Raw genomic sequence first — 22,742 nt, 5'->3', positions numbered from 1 at the left:
GCCGCGTCCCGCCCCTCTCCCGGGAGAGGCTGCGGCGTGCCTTCGCCCGGCGCCGGTTTCACACGGCGGCGGCGCCCACCGCCTGGGTCAATCCCCGCCGCGCTCCCCGCGTAGTTCCTGCCGCCGGGCCGCGAACCAGGGGCCCGGAACGCTGCCCAGCCTTCTCCGCCCTCCTCGCCGTGACGAATCGGCGCCCGACTGCCACGGGATCCAAATTGCAAGACTCCGGAGGAAACCGTGGAGCCTGGAAGAGAAATAAAAAAAAAATAATAATAATAATAATAATCTTTGGCTGCGCCAAGCCTCGCCGCGTCCTCGCTGGAAGGGGCTGTTCGTCTGAGGAGAGCCGGCCGCGGCCCGCCGAGAAGTCCCGGAGCGTGTGGAAAGTGCGAGCGCGGAAGCACCGGCGCGAGGGGCGGGGCGAGCGCGGGACAAAGGGAAGCGAAGCCGGAGCTGCGGGCGCCTTCTCGGCCCGCGGGTGAGTGTTTGCAAGTGGGCCCGACCCGGTCGGGGAGGGTGGCGGGAGCTGTGGCGTTTCGGTTTGGCGGGACCCCGAGTGCCCGCGGGGTGCTGGGGTTGCTTCGGGCTCGGCTGCGAGGCGGGAGCTGGGGGTGGGGGTGGGGCCGGTGCGGCCTCTTGTAAGGCCTAGCGGTGGCGGGGTGGCGAGGGAGCCCTTATCCGGGACAGCTCCTCGGAGGCGCCGCTTGTCCCTTTCACGCTGGACTCCCGAGCCCGGCCGAGCACCGATGCCCAACCCCCTGCAGGGGAGTTGTCAGAAAAGCTCATCCTCCGCTAAAAACTCAAAAGCAAAGGCCCTCTGGGGAGCCCTCCGGGCGAGGCCACTTGGAAGGTGGTTGGTTCCCTTTGGGTCCAGACAGCGCCCTAAACACTCCCGGGGTGGCCTGGAGTGAGGAGTGAACTCCGAGATGGGGTTGGGTTGGGTTTAAACCCACCTCTGGCAGTTCTGGGTCTATGGCTTTAGACACTTATCCTTAATAATCGCCCTGGAGACTTCCTTTGTAAAAATGGGGACAAGCCATACGTATCTGTCTGGTTAGGGTCATTGTGACTAGTGATCCAAACCGTGTAAGGTAAACTGAGTTCCACACCAGGCACTGGGGTTAGATCCACCGTCAGATGATTCTTAGCACAGGGGAGCAGTCATTTGTAAGTATTAGCAGTGGAGTGTAAAGGGACCTTGTTAACAGTTTCTGTCGGGGCTCCCCACAGCAAGGCCTACTGGGTGTCTAAGGGAAAAGTGTTTGTTTTTACATAATGTTGGATGAAAGTACTCCAGCGGTCATAATTTATTCACCTTCTTTCTAAAATAAATAGATAAATTTTCATCTCTTTCTACGTTATTACCATGCGTGGTGTATGTTGAGGAAGGGACGAGCTCGCATCTGGCCCTGCTGTGAGCTGGTAATACCAGGAGCAAATTTATGAAGAATTGAGTTAGGTTTGAGCAGGACAGTAGGTAAACTGGACCATCCCTCCTGGCTTGCAAGTCAAAACCTAGCCGTATCGGCATGCTGTGTGAGGGAACGTGTTATTGATACTTGTAAACCATATAGGAACGGAGACGATGCAAGCAATTCCTCCTAGATTATTTGTCAAGGAAGTTCCTGAGATAATTTCTGAAATGGGCTGTAAAGGAACAATAAGTCACCTAAGTAGACTCTGGAAATTTGTTCCAACACTTACGAAACTATTTACCGATAGAAGAGAGTGTACAATTTGTTACCGTGCCTGGGTTATCTGTTCACACTCCCTCCAAGAATAAGTCACTGCTCTGTTTCAATAAAAGATGCCCCCTACATAAGGCAGAGCTTCTGGTCAGGAGTTATTTGTTGTATCTGGTAGGCCTTGTTGGGGATCACCCTGATAATACATCACATTCTATTGTCATTATTTTTTTTTTTTTTAATCAGTCTAAGTAAACGTTTGCATGGCATCAGCAAAATGTTTTCCATACAAGACGTGGCTCAAATATCATAAGCAAAAACCTAAAAAAAATCCATCTCTAATATAACTCTAAATTTCCCAGTGATTTATCTTCATCATTTAATTCTGATCAATCAAATGACTACAAGAATTAGTTTTAAAAATGCAAAAGGCTTGATTACTAGCAATTAACAGTGAAGTAATTTTGCTCAGAAATACCAAACTACCTTATTCTTTAGGAAAACATTCTCTTATGCTTGCTGAGTTTTGATTCTCTTTTTTTTTCTTTTTTTTCTTTTTTTTTATTTTAGTGTCTCAGATTCATTCTTAAGGAACTGAGAACTTAATCTTCCAAAATGTCAAGTAAGTTTCAATTTTTATATTTATCAATCTGTGTTAATACGAGACTAATGCCCTAGCAAATGGGAATTCCAAAATACTCTCTCTTTTTTTTTTCTTCAAAACAGGACCATTGGTAGTTTTGTTGCATAGTATTATATCTCAGTTGTTTACAAGAAGTTATTTATTTTCTTTCAAACAGAAAGACCATCTTATGCCCCACCTCCCACCCCAGCTCCTGCAACAGTAAGTTTTAATTTTCTTGTTAATGTAATAGCCAAGTCTGGCCTTGATACAAAAACCCAGATGTCTTCCAGTGACAGTCACTCAGTCAACACAGCCACAGACTAGAAGTTCAGCTAAAAACCGGCACTTCCTACAAAATAAAATAATACTTTTCATCCTACCTTGAAACAAACCCAACATTTAAAAATACACACCATGAGCCTCCAGTCTCCTGTGCTCTGCTTTTTCCTAACAGGAAATACGTGAAACCCTTCTTGTTGTTGATAGCTTTCCCTGCTGAGGACTCTTTAAGTTGATATGGACTAAATGCTCATATCAGCATTATTGATTCCTTTTGTTGTTGTTGTTGTTTGTAAACCTAACCTTCAGCTGGTTAACTTTTTCTCTCACTGCAAGGGCTAGGGATGTAGCTTGGTGGCAGAGCACTCGCTAGCATGTGCAAGACCCTAGACCCCAGCAACACAATTTTAACTTTTGTCTGTATATAAAATGTTCACGTTAAATAGAGTTCTAGTTCTGAAGATAACTACACTCACCATAAATCTTATTTTCAAGCTGCTCAAGCAAGGGCCTCATTATCCACAGGTCAGACCTTGCTGCCAGATTTTGTTCTTCTCCATAAATTATAACAATTTGCCAACGGATCTGTTTCAAAGTGTCTAATGGTTGTGAACCCAGCAAGCTCTAGCCCAGCTTGATCAGCATGTAAAATAATTGTCCAGTCCATGATTCAGACTTAACAGCAGCAGTGGATGCCCTTGTTGAAATGCAGAAACGGCTTTCTTACTGCTTTAAAACAGAAGCAACAACAGCAAAACCACTTAACATAACCATACCCTACAGAATCAGAACCAGGATTGTTTTGATTTGTTTTGTTTTGTTTTGAGACAGGGTCTCTATGTAGCCCAGGCTGGCTTCGAAATGATGATCCTTCCTTCTGCCTTGGCCTCCCAATGCTGGGATTATCAGCATGCCCAGCCCAAAACTAATCCTTTAATGTCTGCTAGCTCTTCCTTCCATACCCTCTACCAGCTAACTTCAGGCTAGTCTACTTTTATTACTAATGAGCTCCTGTGTCATTTTTGTTTTCTCCACTAGGTAACTAGTCTGATTTACTAACCTGTAGGTGAATGCATTTATCAACAGTTTGTTTTTTCTTAGATGATCTTTTTAAAAAGCTTATCATATATTCCTAAATTCACTTCATGTAACATACAGTCTGTATAGTTGCTTCCAGTAGACTGTAAAGTCTTGTGCTTCATTATTTTTCTTTCTCAAAGAACATTTCTTACCACCATCTCCATCACATCACACTCATCATTGGGTACAGGTTGAGCTGAGTGATTAAGAGTCTCACTCAAAGATGGAGCAGGGCCCCTCAACTTCAGAAATGGATAACTACAATATGCTAGGTTCCTGTTTCTTTTAATTCCTCTATTGTTTACATTATGCTGCATACTGAACCTATGACTCATTCTTATGCAGTGTTTGGAGGTACCGTTTTATATAAATACCACCTCCAAGAGTGTACAGTAAACAAACTTGCTATTATTTTTTAAATAAAGATTCTCTTCTGAGTTTTTATACAAAGAAAGGGATTTTTTTAAAACACTCATCATAATTTCACATTTACACACAAAATCCAGAAACTAGGGATTATAAACCCAACAGAACAGATACTGAGTTAGTCTCTTTCTCTCTGTTTTTTTTTTTTTTTTTTTTTCTTAATTCCATGGCTTTGGCCACCATTACCCCCACCCGCTTCGTCCACCGCCACAGCTCACATGAGCCACTGCACGTGGCATGCACCCTTCTTTCATCTGTGTTTTGCTACTTAAATATGCTTAATTTGCGTCATTTCTAACTATGTGGGCTATAAACTGATGACTTTGCTTCCCTCTAAAAAGTCTCCCATGTGCTGCCTGCTTGAATGTTTTTGGACACTAAGGATATATACAATGCCATGGCTTGGGAAATGACATTTATTTTGTGACAGCTAAAGTTTAATGGGGGTGTGTCAAGTGTAGCTCTGTGTAGTTCAGGAGAGCTATGTTAATGCATGTAAAAATGGCGCTGCTATCACTTGTTACGACTTGAGTTTCACTAAGTAAACTACGCTTTGGTCGCTACTATACTCTTTTCATGCATTATGCTTTGATTTTATGAACATTGGATGTCATTGTATTAACTACAAGGCCACAATTACATAAGAACCCATTTGTGATGATATCAACTCATAATTCACAAAAATCAAGAATTTTTTTGCTGCAGTGAGCAGTTGTATTTGGAAAGGCTGAGAGACTTCAGGAAATCAGGTGAAAAAGAAAGTTCAAGTCTGTCAACTAAAAAAAGTAGTTCTAATTAAAATTAAATGCATAAACTGTTCATGATTACCTATGGAAGATGGATCAAAGAAGAGATAACCTATGAAAGAGTGACTGGGTTAAAGATCAGATAGTACCCCAGTATGAAATCTATGCATTTCTTATAAGTCCTTGTTTTGAAGTCATGCATGTGACATCCATTGAATCCAGCAGATGTTCTTTTCTATTGACAATTCCTGGCTTCCTGATTTGAGTCTCTTCTCATTTGTCACATAGAAAATTATTTAAAGTTGTCTTTGAAAAGCAGATCCATTTCTTGTTTTTGTTTTTAGTAAATGAGTGCATTGGTGGCATCCACATAACTGTCAAATAAATCATGTTTCGTTTGCATGTAGTGTTTTCAGACTTAAAGTATATCATACTTGAAGCTTTCCTATCTCAGACATCACAGACTGCTAAGTTGTTGTCTCATACTGTTGACCATGATAGTTGTAGCTGTTTACAACTGCAGTGTGATGCTTTCCTCAGAGCAGAACATGCCATTCTCGGTCTCAATGTCACAAGCACCCTAACACCCACCCAGGAAAAGAAGGAAAAAGAAGAAACACACACGCACACACGCGTGCATATGCATACCTGCAGGCTGGTTTCTCAATGGAAAACAAAAAACAAAACAAGAAACCCAACTTAATTTCCTCAACAACAGAAAGAACAATTGCAGCACACCATTGCTTGTTTAAATTCAGGTTGCTTTTGCATGCCATATGCAGATCATTTTTCATTTCTGTGTTTTCCTCGTTTGAGCTCATTTCTCATTCGTGTTTTTGTCTCATTTGTTTCCATCAGCAAATGCCCAGCACACCAGGGTTTGTGGGATACAATCCATACAGTCATCTCGCCTACAACAACTACAGGCTGGGAGGGAACCCGGGCACCAACAGCCGGGTCACGGTAGGAGAATCAACTATTACAGCCTCCGGCAAACAACTGGAATTGACCAGAAATGCCTCCAGAGTTAGGTTCTTTTGAATCAGAAGCACAGCCATTTAAAAATTTTAACCTGACTTTTCAACTATTTTGTACAGTCTTAACACTGAAAAAAAAAAAGTGCAGTCTGGATATGTACCTGGAAGAAAAGAAATGCATTCTGTTTGGTGATCAGTAGGGTTACAGTCTTGGACACTTAGTGCTCATGCTGTATATGTGAGCAAATCTAGAATTCCTTTGGTTAAAATATTCTATGACATGAAGAGTGTCTTTCATTGCGTAAGGTAATTGGCGTTATTCTCTAGGACAGAGTTTGTTAAGGAACACTACGACTCTTAGACCTGGCTTTGTCTGGACTAGAAAGCTTTGACAGACCTGCCTGTCCAAACTTCTACACTTAGTATTTGTCTTTTGGATTTAATAATTGACGTGTCTGAAACTCACTTCTTTCCAGTTTAATACAGAAAAAAGATCTTACTGCCACCTTAAGGAATTTCAGAATAAAACTTGGATTAATTTCAGGTGTTAAAGAAGCACAGCTAGCAGTCCCTTCCCAACCCACTGTAGATGATGACCCTTAAAACTTGGACATTTCATCTCAGTAATCCAACTAAGATCATCAAAATTGGATGATATACGTCAAAGCTTTATTTTTAAATTATCTTAAACTCCAAGGAAATTAAGGTAATAAATCCAAAAGTCAAATACCTCCATTAGAATATGGTATTGGTGAGAATATATATAATGCAGAATGGCTGTAAACTTTTTAGTATTTGGTTTTCATTTGCTGTATTCATTTAAAAAAAAAAAAAAAAGAAAGAAATGTAACTTAAAAAAAAAAAACCCTCTCACCCTGTAGTAAAGCTATAGCTGAAAAGTCGTCCCTATCAAACTGTGTGTCTATCTTGGTAAGCATATTGCTTAGCTTGATAGGTCTTGTTTGTCTAAATTTTTCATTGTTTCTGCATAATTTGTACTTCATAAGCATATCAAGTTCTGTGTTCCATACGTATTTCATAGTTTCTTAAAAGGATTCTGACAAAATATGTTCATGTGTGCATTGTGCAATGCGCACCCTGGCCTAAATGTGATGTTTCACAGGTGTAATGGGTGGCAGGGTCACTACATGATAAAGAATACTATGATAAAAAAGAGTACTGTGATTTACATGGCAAGCAGGGCTAATTTGGGGTCGTTTGTATTAATGCAGAAGTGTCCTGATGGAAATCATGTAAGAACGATGGTTCTGATTAGCTCCATACAGTCAGCTCGTAGTGGCCACACTAGACGAACAGGAGGGATCCTAGTGTAATTTGGGTTTGGGTTTGTATGAATGGCCAGTTTTTTATTTGTACATAGCTGTGAGACATCTCAGGTGATACAAAGTAAGGTCATTCAGTGGAGACCTTACTAGAAAAAGGAGAGTAGACTCCTTGTCTGGGCCTGGCTTGGTCATCTGTTTCAGCCCTTTCCTTCCTGTGGAACATAAGAACTCAGAAATGGGAGTGAGCTCCAGCCTTCAGTGCAGGAGAGTGGTTAGGAGTGAGAGGTCTGGGGGTTTGTTCTTTGTAGTTTTCCCTTGTATTATTTTCCTTTTGTCCTGTTATCACCAGACTGCTAGAAGCCCATAGGGGCTTGCATTCTCTGTTACCCCAGTTGCTGATAAAAAGTGTCGGTAGGGAATGACCCCAGTGATACACTCCTTTGTGGGGAATCTGTCTATAAATAGCTATAGCGATTTGTGGAATAATTCTGGGAAACCCTAAGCAAGGGCCTATTCCATGTGGGTAGTTTTCAGATAATAAAGCACTTAGGTACCAGATTGAGAGCTTTAGTGGACTCGGGACAGCTTTGAGCACAGCCCTCGCCTTTGCTCAGATAACGGTTCACCTCCTCTAATACACAGACTGAGACAAAATGTTAAAAGCAGCTGGCTTCTTTCTAGTGGAAATCTTTTCTCCAAAAGAAAATCCTTGTCTAAGACCTTACCAGAGAAACAGCTAGGAACTGAGAAAGAAACAACAAAAAAGCCTTTTGTGCTGTCCCAGATGAGTCCATCACAAAATCATGGCCTTCATCCACAGATTGACTAGGACCTAAGTCTTAGATAAGAGCAGTTTTAACAAGCATAAGTATTTGCTTCCACCCCCTCCAATTCATTGCAAATGGGAAGACAGAAATTGGAAGGATGGAGAATTGGTGCAACAGGTGGGTTTCCCGATAGCAACAAGGAAAGAGCCTCATCAACAAAGCAAAGTAGAATTCTCCAAAACCCTGCTCCCTGGCCGCTCAGTGAAAAGTCGAGTGTAGTCCTTTCATACTCAGGAGCACAGCACAGCTCAGCGCACAGCGGCTGTTTCCAGTTGAGTCACAACAAGAAAGGAGTAAATAAAGTGTGCTCGCTGCAGGGTAGAGAAGTGTCTGGGCCGTTAGATGTCTGAGATGTTAAACTAGTGATGTGTGATGAGGAAATGCTTTAGGATCCCCAAATCAACTGGAATTTAACTTCATTATTCTTAGGGAATGGTGGGAGCATTGTTTCGTGTTGTCGTTTTGTTTTGTTTTTATGTGTAAACTGACAGTGTAATAGTAATGAATTCAGTATTAGCTGGGTACCTTTCTTTGGGAAAGGGATGAATTAGCAAACCTATTAATGTTGTAAAAAATGTGATGCTTTGGCAAACATGAGCAAATACTACTAAACTTTTTAAAGTGTTTTAATTCATACTTAAAGCTTAAAAAGTACACATTAGATTTTTTTACCTATTAGCAATATTTTGGGCCGGGCGTGGTGGTTCACGCCTTTAATCCCAGCACTAGGGAGGCAGAGGCAGGTGGGTCGCTGTGAGTTCAAGGCCAGCCTGGTCTACAAAGTGAATCCAGGACAGCCAAGGCTATACAGAGAGACCCTGTCTCCAGAAAGAAGGGGGGAAAAAAAAAAAAACATGACTTTATCATCTTCTTTTTTTTTGTAACCCACTTTGTGTTCCAATAGTTTGTGTGGGGTCTGGGTTAAAAAATGTTTTCTAATCACTTCCTGTGTTTAGAAACAGGCTTACCATGACTCTGACTTCTCCTTAGGACTCCTGTGAGCCGAGATGCCTGCTTCCCTGAGTGGCTACTCTAACCACTGTGACAGTTGCCCCCATGTTTCATTTTATTCCCTTGCCCACTGCTGGCTATGACCAGATCTCTCTGAGGGTCAGAGCAGCAAGAATTTGCCAGTGTGTGTTTTGATAATTAGTCTAAAGCAAGCAGTCCTCTTCCCCATTCTGGCAAAGAGGATCAGGATCAGGGTCCCCTGCCATATCAGAGGCAGGTGTGGTACGCCATTTACTTATTTTGGCTCCTTCACCAGAGCAGTGATGATACAAAGAGGAGATAGAAAAGGTCAGAACCAGGTGCCCTGGGAACAGCAGCTTTATATGGGGCATCTGCTAGAAGTCACCTGGTGCCTCCTTGCCTGTCTCCTCACATGGACCAATTACCTCAAGCTCGATGGCCTCTGTTTTTACTTTTTCCTCTCAACCAACTTCAATACCTTTTTGAAAAAATTTTATCCCTTTTTCTTGTATTTTTCTTTCTTTCCCTGTGTGCTCTGCCTTTCCTTTCCTCATTTCTTTTCTACAAAAGCAATGCTGAGGAATGGGCCTTAAAAGCAGCAAAAGCAAGGCACAGAGTTCTTAAGACGCTTCCTTATTTCTGTGGCCATCTGACTGAAGACAAAAGTATGACTTCAGTTCGCACCTTGATCCCCTGTAAGAAAACCACTGCCCTAAGACTGCAAAGATGCAAAACAAAAAGCTACAAGACAATATAAAGCCTTAAGAGAAATAGTCTATTTCTAAAAGAAATCTTTTTCTTTTCTTTTCTTTTCTTTTTTTTTTTTTTCCTAGATTTCTAGTTCCCTCCTGTTTCCTACTGGTGCTCTTTCTAACCTAGGAGATGCCTTTCTGTTGTTGGTAGGGGTGCATTCCTGTAGTGATAGCAGGGTCCCCTGTAGCCAGTGTGTATGTGGTAAGTGCTCAGTGTTCAGAGTGCACAGGTAATCTAGTGTTGACTGCATGCATAATGGCAACTGAGCAAAATAAAAGGATCCAGGTAATGTTCTAAATGTAAGGCGTTTGACATTTTCAGTGTGTGGAATACTGTGTAATATTTTATTCTTGCAGCAATAAACTGCTAAGTAAAACATTAAATATTTTGTGTTTAAAGTCATTTTCTTTTGATATAAACATTTCTGAATTTGCAGTGATATCTATTTTCTTTGGAGAACATATAAGAATCTTGTATCCATGGACGAGTAGAAGAAAGACGCATTAGACTTTTTAAGGGACTTTCTTTTCAGGTGGAAGTGACCTCCTTGCAACTGAGTAATGACTGTGTCTCACTCTTTACAGGCGTCCTCCGGCATTACGATTCCAAAGCCTCCCAAGCCACCAGATAAGCCGCTGATGCCCTACATGAGGTACAGCAGAAAGGTGGGTGCCGACCTTACTGGCCTCATGTGCAGTTTCGGGCTGGCTTGGAGTCTTCCTTACACATATTTGATAGGGTGTAATTTAAAAACCCGTAAATTTTTAAGTGGTTTGTTCTGATTTTAGAATTCCAGAGCTTAGATGCAAGAGGAACATGATTAAATAAACTGCTAAAATCTTTAAAGAGATGAGTCAGTAGCCATGAAAGTGACATCTTTGGGGAATACTGAAAGACTCGAGAAGACTGTTAAGTAGAAAGAGAATGGAATAAGTATAATAAAAAATATTTTGATCACAATTACTACATGTTTGATAGTAGGATGCCATTGGGTTATGCAAATTAACTACTTCTAAATTTACTTGCACAATTAGAGACATAGTCTTAACAGTTCAGTTAATTCACTACAAGTGTTTACAGTGATTAAAGATGTTCTTAGTAGCCGGGCGGGGTGGCGCACACCTTTAATGGATCGCTGTGAGTTCAAGGCCAGCCTGGTCTATAAAGCGAGTCCAGGATAGCAAAGGCTACACAGAGAAATCCTGTCTAGAAAGAAGGAAAAAAAAGATGTTCTTAGTTTAATCAGGTTGAAGTATTTGAGTAAAATGACATGGTATATGAGATTCTGAAGGGTAGAGATGAGATGAGGCAAGCCAGTTGTCGGCAGGTGTGAAGCCAGCTGATTGGTGCATACACGTTTGATACTGTTTCTCTGCTTTGTTTGTATTTAAAAGTTTCCATATTAGGGTATTTTTAAATGACAACACTTAGGCATTAATGTTGAGTTTTCAACTGTTGACTTTTTAAGGTCTGGGACCAAGTAAAGGCTTCCAACCCTGACCTAAAGTTGTGGGAGATTGGCAAGATTATTGGTGGCATGTGGCGAGATCTCACTGATGAAGAGAAACAAGAATATTTAAACGAATACGAAGCAGAGAAGGTAAGAAGAGGGCCGCCTTGCTTGTCATTATAAAAGAAACAGCGGGACCAGGAAGCTGAGGCGGCACTGAAGATCTGCCCAGCAGGCTGCACTCACCTGAGCCACATCTCCCAACGCCCGCTTCACCTCCTGCCCTCTGACATTCAGATGGAGGATGGAGGCGCACGCGGCAGCCTGCGGAGTGCACGTTATAAAACCAACACCCCTTTTGAATTTCAGATAGAGTACAATGAGTCCATGAAGGCCTATCACAATTCCCCTGCGTACCTTGCCTATATTAATGCAAAGAGCCGCGCCGAAGCTGCATTAGAGGAGGAAAGTCGACAGAGACAGTCTCGCATGGAGAAAGGAGAGCCTTACATGAGCATTCAGCCTGCCGAGGACCCCGATGGTAAGGGGGAGCGGGGCATGCATGTGCATTCTCTCTGGATTAACAGAAGATACATCGTAACGTGAGGCTTTTGGTCCTTTAAATGAAAAAGCATAATTTTGTTTTGTTTTTGTTTTTTTTTTTCCAGACAGGGTTTCTCTGTGTAGCCTTGACTGTCCTGGACTCGCTTTGTAGACCAGGCTGGCCTCGAACTCACAGCAGTCCACCTGCCTCTGCCTCCCAAGTGCTGGGACTAAAGGCGTGTGCCACTACATCCAGCAGAAAAAGCATAATTTTAAGCCTTTTCAATAATAAGAAAATTGTATGTGACTTTCCCATGGGAAAAAAAATACCCTTTACAGTGTGGAAAATTATTAAGGGGGGGAAAAGCTGTAGTCTTTTCCAAGTCTTTGTACTGAGGATAAAAGATTTGTTTGGTTTTTCAAGACAGGGCTTCACTGTGTTGCCCAGATTTATCTTGAATGGATTCTCCAATCTGAGCTTCCAAATTTGGGGATTACATGTTTTTGCTGACGCACCCTACCTAGCCTGGCAACATGGTTTTTTTGTTTGTTTGTTTGTTTGTTTGTTTGTTTCCCCCTTTTAACTTCTGGATGGCTGGTTGGTATTTGGTTTTGTTTTTTTTAGATAGGATATCTACATAGCCATGGCTGACCTGGAGCTCACTATGCATTCCAAAGTGGCCTGGAACTCAAGAGCTCTGCCTCCCTGACTCAAATGTGGGGATTAAAGGTGTGAGCCACCACACCCTGCTTCTTTTCTAAAAAGTTAAATACCTTCCAGTTAGAGCCAGTCTTTTTTTTTTTTTTTTTTTTTTTTTTTTAATGTGTATGTGTAGGAGCCTGTAGGTTTATACATTTGGGTGCAGTGCCTGAGGATATATGTCAGATCCTCTGGGCCAGGAGTTCCATCCAGGGGCCTGTGAGCTCCTAACATGGGTGCTGGGAACTGAACTCTAGAAGCACTGTACACGCTGACACACACTGCACACAGCTGGCCAGGCTTCTTAATTAAGCTTCCATGTGCAGATTGCCGTCCTGGCCCTCTGCAGCTAGACAGAGTCTGGAGCTGCAAGGGCCCCCCCTCCCCCCCAGAGATCCACCTCCACTTAACAGCATGTCATCCACACACTGGGTAAATATTTACTCTTCCTGTGTCTGCTGCTTTGTGGACAGGATTGGAAGCAGTAACCACCAACCGCAAAGCCACCAAGAGTATAATATAAAATCACACTTTTGAAAACACCAGAGGAAACTCTTGAGAACTTTAGAGTGATAACAGTGGAGGAAGAGGAATGACACCAAAAGACATGAATAAATTTAGCTAAGTAAGAGGAAGAATCAGGAATGAACTTCAGAAGGATCCATTAGAGTTACTAGCAAAAATTCTCAGAAGTGCAACAGAATGTAGTAAAATGTGGACTAGAAACAGAAATTGGGTGTTAGCAGAATTAGCATTGCTAAAGGTATATATACAGACTTTAATTACCCAGGTGACGTGATGCAAGCAAAACATGAACGAAACAATAGAAGGTGAAGTCTGCAAGTAACTGGAAGAATGAAGATCAATGCAGTAGAAACAAAGGGTAGCAACACGGAGGGCATGTGTAGAAAATAAACATTTTCCTAAGCAAAATAATAGCAGGAACTAAGTTTGAGAGGCTTTTACATTAACATGAAATGTAATAATTTAAGCCAGGTGTGGTGTCGCATGCCTTTAATCCAAGCACTTGGGAGGCAAAGGCAGCCTGGTCTACAAAGGGAGTCCAGGACAGCCAAGGCCACACAGAGAAACCCTGTCTCCAAACCCCACCTGATCCCATCCTCCCCACCCCCAAAAAAAGAAGGTATAGTAATAGAATATTACCCTCTAGGATAGTGGTTCTCAGCTCTCCTAATGCTACAACCTTTTAATACAGTTCCTCATGTTGTGGTGATCCCCCCCACCCATAAAACTATTTTCATTGCTACTTCATAACTCTTAACTTTGCTGCTGTTATGAACTGTTATGAAATACCTAATAGGCAACCCCTGTGCAGAGGTCATTACACAAACACACACACGGGGGTCACACAGCACAGTTGTGACCACTGCCTTAGAAGAACTTGAGAGGTAGAAATGTACAGAAAACCAAGAGATGGAACCTATTTCCATCAGGGCAGCAGCCACTGACATCTCAGAGGGGCCTGTCAGAAGGTCCACAGGACCCACCTCTTTCACACAAGACAGTAAGGGGGTGTTAAATTACTCTTCAGAGACCATCGTGTGCGGCATGCAGGCCTCTGTGTGGAGCAGGGTTTCTTTCTTAAAGCATAGTCCCTGCACCTCTATGAGACACTTAAGATTAGGTGGTTCAGAGACACACTTTGTTTTGATCTATATTGGAAGAAAAACTTGCTTTGATGAGTTAATGTAAAGAAAACGATTAAGTAGATGCTAACACAGATTGCTGCCAAATATGTGAAGGTGATAGAGCAAGATAAAGCAAACAGCTCTTACGTTATTAGAAATAAACATACGTGCTGGGTATGGTGGTACATTGTTATCCCAGCACACGAAAAACTAAGGCAGGAAGGCTGCTGCAACTTCAACGCCTGCCTGGGCTACACAGTGAAATTTTGTCTTTAAAAATAAATAAAAATCACACACCCTACAGCTTGAAAGATGGCCCAGTAGGTAAGAACTCTTGCTATGCAAGCACAAGGACTTAAGTTCAAATCTCTAGTGCCTATGTAAAAATTCAAGCATTGCTAGCACATACCCAAAACTCCAGCATCAGGGAGCTGAAACAAGCAGGTTCTGGGACCTTGATGGGCAGCTAGCGTAACCAAAATATGAACTCCCAGTTCAGTGAGAGGCCTTGTCTTAAACAGATAAGGCGGAAAGAGAGGAAGACACTTGCCATCCTCCTCTGTTCTCCACATGTATGTGCACATGTGCGCACACCTGCAGTCCCATGTGCTCCATCACACACACCAAAAATAATACAACCTCCACCCATAACAAACATGTAACCCAAATGTGTCCTTTATGTACCTAAGTATGGGGGAACCTTTACACATTTAATAGTAGCCATATATAAATTGGCAAATTTAAAAACAATTTAGGGCAGGCAATAGAGTTGCATGTCTTTAGTCCCATCACTGGGGAGGCAGAGGCAGGCAGATCTCTGTGAGTTCAAGCCCAACCTGGTCTACAGAGCGAGTTCCATGACAGCGAAGGCTACACAGAGAAACCATGTCTCCAAAAACAAAATTAATTAATTTAGAGTCCAGTGTCTGAGAGGGTATGTATGTGAGTGTGTGCACGCATGGTTGTTACCTTCCCCAATCTCTGCCTTTTTTGATATGTTGGGTATGACTATACACATACACTTCCCTGTTCAGGTGCATGTGAAGTTGAGGGTTGACATCGAGATGGCTTCCTAAATTGCTTCTCTTCTGCCTTATTTTGAGACAGTCTCTCTCTCTGAACCTAAAGCTTGCTAGGGTCCAGAATCTGCCACACACAGCTTCACTTAGATTCTGGCTGGCATCTTCATGCTTGCCTGCAAACACTTTACCAAGTGAACCATTAGTTTGGGTCTTTACCATTTTTTAATGTGATAAAACATAAATACTACCTGGAAAACTAAATACTGCTAGAGAAGGCATTCAGTTAATCTTACAAATGGTTATTTTCATTAATTTTAACAACTATAGTAAAGATACCTTCTAGTTACAGTCCAGCATTTATCAAATGCCTTTGATAACTACCAGGAGAATGAAACATTTGGCAGAATTTCAAGTATTGCCATCATATGCAGGCTTTACATGGATCCCAGGGTAAAAGGCATATGTTGTTCGTGTTTTAACTGAATCTCAAAACACACATCATCCCGTAATGCAGTGGTTGTCAACCCTTCAATACAGTTCCTCATGTTGTGACCCCAACCATAAAATTATTTTTGTGCCTAATTCATAACTGTAATTTTGCTGCTGTTTTGAATCATAATGTAAAGATCTGATATGCAGGACATCTGATGATATGCAACCCTGTGAGGGGTTGAGTACCACTGCCTTAGTAGCTTTATGAGAACAACACTTAGGTGGGCTGTGTCTTCTGCCTCTGTGTAGTTCTTACTGTGGCCTGCCCAGACGGCCCTGGTACTGAGCAAACCCACTTGCCAGGACACTGAGGGACACACTTACTAGGTAACTGCTTGTTAACATTGTTCTGGTTATGAATACTAGCCACCTAATTTCCAGAAATTTCCCTTCATTCCAGATTATGATGATGGCTTTTCAATGAAGCACACAGCCACGGCACGTTTCCAGAGAAACCACCGCCTCATCAGCGAGATCCTCAGTGAGAGTGTGGTACCTGATGTGCGGTCAGTCGTCACAACAGCTAGAATGCAGGTCCTCAAGCGACAGGTCCAGTCCTTAATGGTGCATCAGGTAAGGACAGACAGCACTCACTAGGCGATGGGGCTCTGCTACAGCCATAAGTCGACCTGTGAGGTAGTGTAGTGCCACCTGTGCCTGCTTTGAGAAAGACTGGAAATTGTAATATAACATTGTAGTGCAAGTTAAGAGATCTGTTAAGAGATGGATGCAAGCTAAAGAATTTGAGGCATCCTATTAGCCTTTGCTGCATTACTATGCAATGTTTTTCACAAAGAATTTACTCATTAACATCTTATTCATCACAGTCATTTCTCTATGTTACATTTTAAAAATAATAGCTAGATTTTAGACTAAATGACTTTTTAAATTCAAAGTTAGTGGCCTGGAGAGGTGGCTCAGTGGTAAAGAGCATGGTCTGCTCTCCAGAGGACCGGGGCTCAGTTCCCAGCACCCATGTGAGGTAGCTCACAACCCCAGTAGTCCTAGCTCCAGGGTATCCAGCACCCTTTTCTGGCCTCCATGGGCACCTGCACTGGTGTACATATCCACACACCTCACATAATTTAAAATGTAAAATTATACTTGAAAGTATAAACTATTTAAAAATGGTGTAGTTTTCTGTGCTTTGAATCTGCTTTAGAAAAAACTTACAAGTATACATAATCTGGTCTGACACCTTGCAGCGGAAACTGGAAGCTGAGCTTCTTCAGATAGAGGAGCGACACCAGGAAAAGAAGAGGAAATTCCTGGAAAGCACAGACTCCTTTAACAATGAACTTAAAAGGGTATCCATTCCGTTCACTGACTACCTTTATTGTATGCCTGTTGCCTCTTTCTCAGTAATGTTTGTATTGAGTACTGGTCACGTTGGAACAATACTCACATCTCAGCACAACTTGTACTGTCTTTATAAAATTATTCCCATTTTCTGGGAAAATTGCAATAAATCTACAGTGTCCTGGAGTGTGTGTACAAGGACTAGGCCCACAGGTGGTAGAGCCCTACGATGCTTTGTTCAAAAATCTTTCTGGTTGTGGATTTTATTTTCACATTACTGTAATTTATTCATAGATGCCTTCATTAGATGTAGTTATCAAAACAAGTAAATCTTTCATACCAGGCAGACGTAGCCTGGTCTACAGAGTGAGTCCAGGACCACATAGAGAGACCCTGTCTCTAGAAAACAAACCAAACCAAAAGAATAAAAAAGTAGCCAGGCGGTGGTGGCACACGCCTTTAATCCCAGCACTCGGGAGGCAGAGGCAGGCGGATCGCTGTGAGTTCGAGGCCAGCCTGGTCTACAAAGCGAGTCCAGGACAACCAAGGCTACACAGAGAAACCCAGTCTCGGGGTGCGGGGGGAAGTAAGCCATGTGTTTTGGTAGCTGAGGTGTGATTGGGGAATCCTCAGGCTAGCCCAGCAGCCCCTGCCCCTCTGATGACTGATGGCTGCTACAGCAGCTTTCTTTGTCCTGTACAGTTTCAGGACAAAGCACTGCTTTGGTTTTTTCCCCCTCATGTAAATACCATATGTAAGCCAGGAAACCCTTTGCCTGATTCCAAGGTTATAAGAAGAAAGCATTACTAAGAGTCCACTGATTTGTGTTTTACAACTAGTTGTGCGGTCTGAAGGTAGAAGTAGACATGGAGAAAATTGCAGCTGAAATTGCACAAGCAGAGGAACAGGCCCGAAAAAGGCAGGAGGAGAGGGAGAAGGAGGCCGCGGAGCAAGCTGAACGCAGTCAGGGCAACATGGCCCCTGAGGAAGAACAAGTGGCGAACAAAGCCGAGGAGAAGAAAGATGAGGAGAACATCCCGATGGAGACAGGTAACCGCCTCCTTGACACCCAGGAAGTGTGCGGGGCCCTTAACAGCTGGTTTCTGACTTTCCTTCTGGATGCTTTTCAGCAGCTGTCACTGTTGAGTCACTCTGTGACTTTCCAATCTGACCACCCATAGTAGTCGCACTGGCACTGCTGCTGGCATTGCAGCGCATGACAGTGGCTTCAGTCCTGCAGTGTGAGCTCTTGGTTAATGCCATGTGGGTGGGTGTGGTTCTGGAAACAGACAGGAGGGGCCTCTCATTCCCTCATTTGAACAAGTACCTGCCTCTGTGAGTACATTCTGGTACTGGATTTGGTAAAGAATTGATTGTCAGGAGATAATACTTTAACCCTTCCGGCTACTATTTACATAAGATGTGATCATTGACCCCAAGATTTGTTGTCTTTGGTATTCTGGGATGGCATCGGGCAAAGTAAAGGCAATAAGTCATGTCTTACCTGCATCTTACTGTGAGTAAAGTTTCACTGGATGGCAAACCTCACCCTAGAACAATGCTTCTTGATGTTGCTGAATAAAAGTTTCCTCGGGTTTCTTTTATTTTTAAAGGTAAAACTTTGATTGATAATACTGATCAGGGCCGGGCGTGGTGGCGCACACCTGTAATCCCAGCACTCAGGAGGCAGAGGCAGGCGGATCACTGTGAGTTCGAGGACATCCTCTTCTATCAATGAGTCCAGGACAGCCAAGGCTACACAGAGAAACCCTGTCTCGAAAAAAACAAGAATAATTAATTAATCAATTAAAAATTTTAAAGATAATACTAATCAACTTGGTTATCCGTGGAGTTTTGAGGTCACCTTGCCTTCTGGCACTATTGACTCTGCCTAGTGGGTAAACAGGAATAAGCCAAAGGTCATTAGGGGACACCAGCAGAGTCGCTAACACAAAATAGAAGGGATGTGGGCATACTTTGTACTCAAAAGGCAGCTGCCTGGCCAATGTTTAATGGAACATCAGCATCTCTACCAGTTAAATATTGTACATTATTTAACTCACCAGGTTCTTTTCAGACAGTCTAGTTTTAATCTTCATTGTCTGGGCCTCTTTCTGTTATGAACCTGTTTTTTACCAGAAATTTGGGGCTGGAGCACGTTTTTGTGGTTACAGCAGACGCGTGCAAATCAAAGTGCAGGTTTTTGCTTATTTTGCAGCCAGACCACCCTGAGCCTGCTTGGCTCCCAGATGAGGTCTGTCTTGCTCTCACAGCACCTGGATGTTTACTTGGGTTCTGTCTTTTAGCTTAAGGAAAAGGAAAAGGAAGAGGAACTAAAGAAAAAAATTATTTTTTGGGGGGGGGGAGGGGGTTGTTTTTCAAGACAGTCTTTCTCTATGGTAGCCTTGGCTGTCCTAAACTTGCTTTGTAGACCAGGCTGGCCTTGACTCATAGCAATCCGCCTTCCTCTGCCTCCCAGTGCTGGGATTAAAGGCATGTGCCACCATGCCCGGTAAGAAAAAATTTGAGATGTAAAAAACCTTATACCCTTTTTTTGAGGAGGGGTGTTTTTTTTTTTTTTTGGTAGGGGTGGTTTCAAGACAGGATTTCTCTCTGTAGCCTTGGTTGTCCTGGACTCACTTTGTAGACCAGGCTGGCCTCGAACTCAACTCACATCGATCGGCCAGCCTCTGATTACAGAGGAGAGTGCTGAGATTAAAGGCATGTGCCACCACACCCAGCTAAACCTTGTGCTTTTAACTTCCTAAAGAAACTGGACTTGCTTTGCTTTTCTATTCTTTCTTTCTTTCTTTTCTTTTCTTTCTTTCTTTTTTTTTTTTTTTTTTTTTTTTTTTTTTTTTTTTTTTTTTTTTTTTTTTTTTTCCTTTTGGTTTTTGGAAACAGGGTTTCTCTGTATAGCCTTGGCTGTCCTGGACTCATTTGTAGACCAGGCTGGCTTTGAATTCACAGAGCTCCTACCTACCTCTTCCACACCCGAGGGAAGTGGACTTTCAACAAAGCATCTCATCTTCTCTCTGTGCTTTCATTTTGTTGTACTGTATTGCCCAGGCTGGCCTCAAACTCTTGGGTTCAAACAGTCTTAACATCAACCTCTGGGCAGCTGAAACTTCTGGTGCCACTGCCCCTGGCTTACTTTTAATGTTACATTTAATCCAGTATGTAACAGTTAACCTAATACAGCCAAGCATTTAAGTGTTACTAACATTTTTTAAATTATTAACATTCTAGGCTAGAGACCTGAGCCCATGTGTAAAAAGTAGGCGTGATGGTACATTTCTCATAATTCCACTCTGGGGAGACAGGGACAGGCAGAGCCCTCGGGCTCATTGGCTTGCCAGCCTGGCCTACTTGGTCACTTTCAGGTCAGTGAGAAATCCTGTCTCAAAAAGGTGGCCAGTTCTTGAGGAACACAACACTTATGATCCTCCTCTGACCTTCACTTACACACACACCATAAGACTGTAACTGTCTTACATTCCTGTGGTCTTCCCCTGACCATCACGTGTACGTACACGTACACACACACACACACACACACACACACACACACACACACACACACACACACACCATAAGACTGTAACTGTCTTACATTCCTATGGTCCTCCTCTAACCTTCACGTACACACACACAAGACTGTAACTGTCTTGCAGTCTTTTGTCATAGCAAATCTTTGAAATCCAAGCTCAATTCTCACCACCAAGTGTTTGGTTTGTATTTAAATTTCATAAACCTATAGATAAAAATGTAGATTTTTGTACCCTAACTTGTCTCAAATATGTTTAAAAATTTCTGAGTCATACTGGTCCATTTCGGGTGCTTATCCATGTGTGGCTGGCGTCTATCATATTGAACGGAACATCTGATGCCTTCAGCATAGTTAAAGTAAATGTTTGTCTTGGAACTGACAGTGGCAAATGTGTGATTACAGAGGAGACACACCTTGAGGAAACATCCGAGAGCCAGCAGAACGGGGAAGAAGGCACGTCTACTCCTGAGGACAAGGAGAGTGGGCAGGAGGGGGCTGACAGCATGGAGGTGGAAGGGACCAGCGATAGTAATACTGGCTCAGAGAGCAACAGTGCAACAGTAGAGGAGCCACCCACAGACCCCATGCCAGAAGACGAGAAGAAGGAATAAATGTTGCCTTGTTTTATGTGTCCTAAAACTTTTTTAAATGAAAAAAAAATGTTTTTTTGGTTTTAATGGTATTATGTGGTCTGTGTATTAATTATTTCCTTTTCTATTGATAACCACCAAAGTCTTTTCAACCGTCAGCATCACAGCCTAAGCACTCACCTTCCTTAGCTTTGTGGAAACGGCTCTTCCCTTTGGATATTGTTGGTAGCTCTTAACTTCTGAAGCCTCAGAACTGAGATTAATCGAGAAGATACCCACCTCTTTTCGAGAATTACCTTTGATGCTGCAGAGTCTCCTCTTACAAATGCCTTCCTTCAGCTCTCTTGGGTGCTCACCAAAGCCATAGCTTTAACCCTTCCCAGCCCATCCACAGCTTCCCGTGTCCCCTGTTGTGTACTTGTCCAGAGTGCCCTCTTGAAAGCATCCTGTGAGTATGTTTGTTCACTTGCCCTTTTAAAATTTCTGATGTCGGGTACCAGTTCTCTTACAGGGTAGGATGTAGCCTGAAACTAGGAACGCATAGATCAGACTGGTGCAGAGATGTCTCCGTGGTAGAGTAGTGCTTGTGTGAAATCATCATTACAGTGAGCTCAGCACATGTACGTTATCTGTAGTGCTTTTCGTTCTAGGTGATATGGGAAGTGTTCTAAGAAATTCATCCTTACTGTACAGGGGGAAAGAAGTACTTTTTTACCAGGTTGGTTTTCCAAAGTCATGATAGACAGCAGAGCTTAAATGGAATATTCTTAAAATGGACTACACGCTTCAGTATGATTATCCCATTCCCAGAGAAAAACAGGAATTAAGTTTATCCACTTGAACATATTTTAAGTGATGAAAACCTCAAGGCTCAAGATTGCATACATCAGAGCCTACCTTTTTGATAAACCTTAATGCTCTTAGAGACCAGAAACAAGATAGTCTGTGGGTGTGCTTCCTAAAATCTAGAATAGATTTTTACTGAATAGTCGTATATATGATGGTTTATGTTTCTTAAAGGTCCAAACATAATAAAGAAATGAAGACGAAGGTCTCAGTGTTTTTATTGCACTATAGAAGATAAAAGACATAATTTGGTCCCCATGATACAGGGACATCATGAAATGTCATACATAAGACCCTTGTGTCATAACTGTCAGTATTAACAAGACTGTGAGGAAATCTATGTTTGAGTAGTGTGCAAGAAGTATAACTAATGAATACAGCCTGTGCTCATGTGGGGAGACCACACCTGCACTCCTCAGGACAGTGACTCACTGTAGTTGAGTACAAGGCACTCTTAGTGTCAGATTCCACACTGTGTTCAGCTCACTCAGAGGAGGTCTGATATGTGGGCTCATTGTTTGGGCAGATGGTTCGTGCTTTACATAGAATTTTCTCTGGAGCCTTGGCTGCCCTGGTGAAGAGCTTTCTTATCAACGGGTCTATTGGGAGTGTTGCATGTAAGGCTAAGAATTCAAAACATCTCATCCCAGACAATTGGATAGCCACAGACGTAATCCTCTAGTAGACAAGATGGGGCAGAAAAGCTGTTAAATAAGAGCAGAAAACTTGTGAGGTCTGGGAAAGGCTGCCCAGACAGGCTGCTGCTGGCACTGACCAAAAAGTGGGTTGAAATGGGACTAACCTCAGTGGGGAAGGATTGAGTTGATGGTTTCTGTCAGGCAGTTCATGTAGACACCAATGTTTGGGGCAGTTCTTGGTTCTGAGAGGTCGAGTATAACAGGTCTTTGACACCCCACACCTGACAGGCACCAGACAGGTGAAACT

The 22,742-nt window shown here is 42.6% G+C and overlaps 1 protein-coding gene across 2 annotated transcripts; it reads left to right on the top strand.

Moving 5' to 3' along the window:
- The first annotated feature begins 363 nt into the window (after positions 1-363).
- Positions 364-22,026, top strand: Smarce1 (SWI/SNF related, matrix associated, actin dependent regulator of chromatin, subfamily e, member 1). 2 transcript variants are annotated; one of them, XM_051158521.1, is made up of 11 exons: positions 365-478; positions 2,256-2,307; positions 2,486-2,529; positions 5,700-5,804; positions 10,241-10,321; positions 11,125-11,256; positions 11,476-11,647; positions 15,913-16,085; positions 16,718-16,819; positions 17,651-17,861; positions 20,764-22,025. In XM_051158521.1, the coding sequence occupies exons 2-11, from the start codon at positions 2,301-2,303 to the stop codon at positions 20,970-20,972; spliced, it is 1,236 nt and encodes a 411-aa protein (XP_051014478.1). In that variant the 5' UTR covers positions 365-478; positions 2,256-2,300; the 3' UTR covers positions 20,973-22,025. The 2 variants fall into 2 exon arrangements, with proteins under 2 accessions (XP_051014479.1, XP_051014478.1); XM_051158522.1 differs by lacking the exon at positions 5,700-5,804 and having other exon boundaries at positions 364-478; positions 20,764-22,026.
- Positions 22,027-22,742: the final 716 nt, after the last annotated feature.

The sequence above is a fragment of the Acomys russatus genome, chromosome 16 (genome assembly GCF_903995435.1).
Source record: "Acomys russatus chromosome 16, mAcoRus1.1, whole genome shotgun sequence".
Lineage (NCBI taxonomy): Eukaryota > Metazoa > Chordata > Mammalia > Rodentia > Muridae > Acomys > Acomys russatus.
The sequence above is the reverse complement of the archived record's forward strand: the minus strand, read 5'-3'. Positions and strand labels throughout refer to the sequence as shown.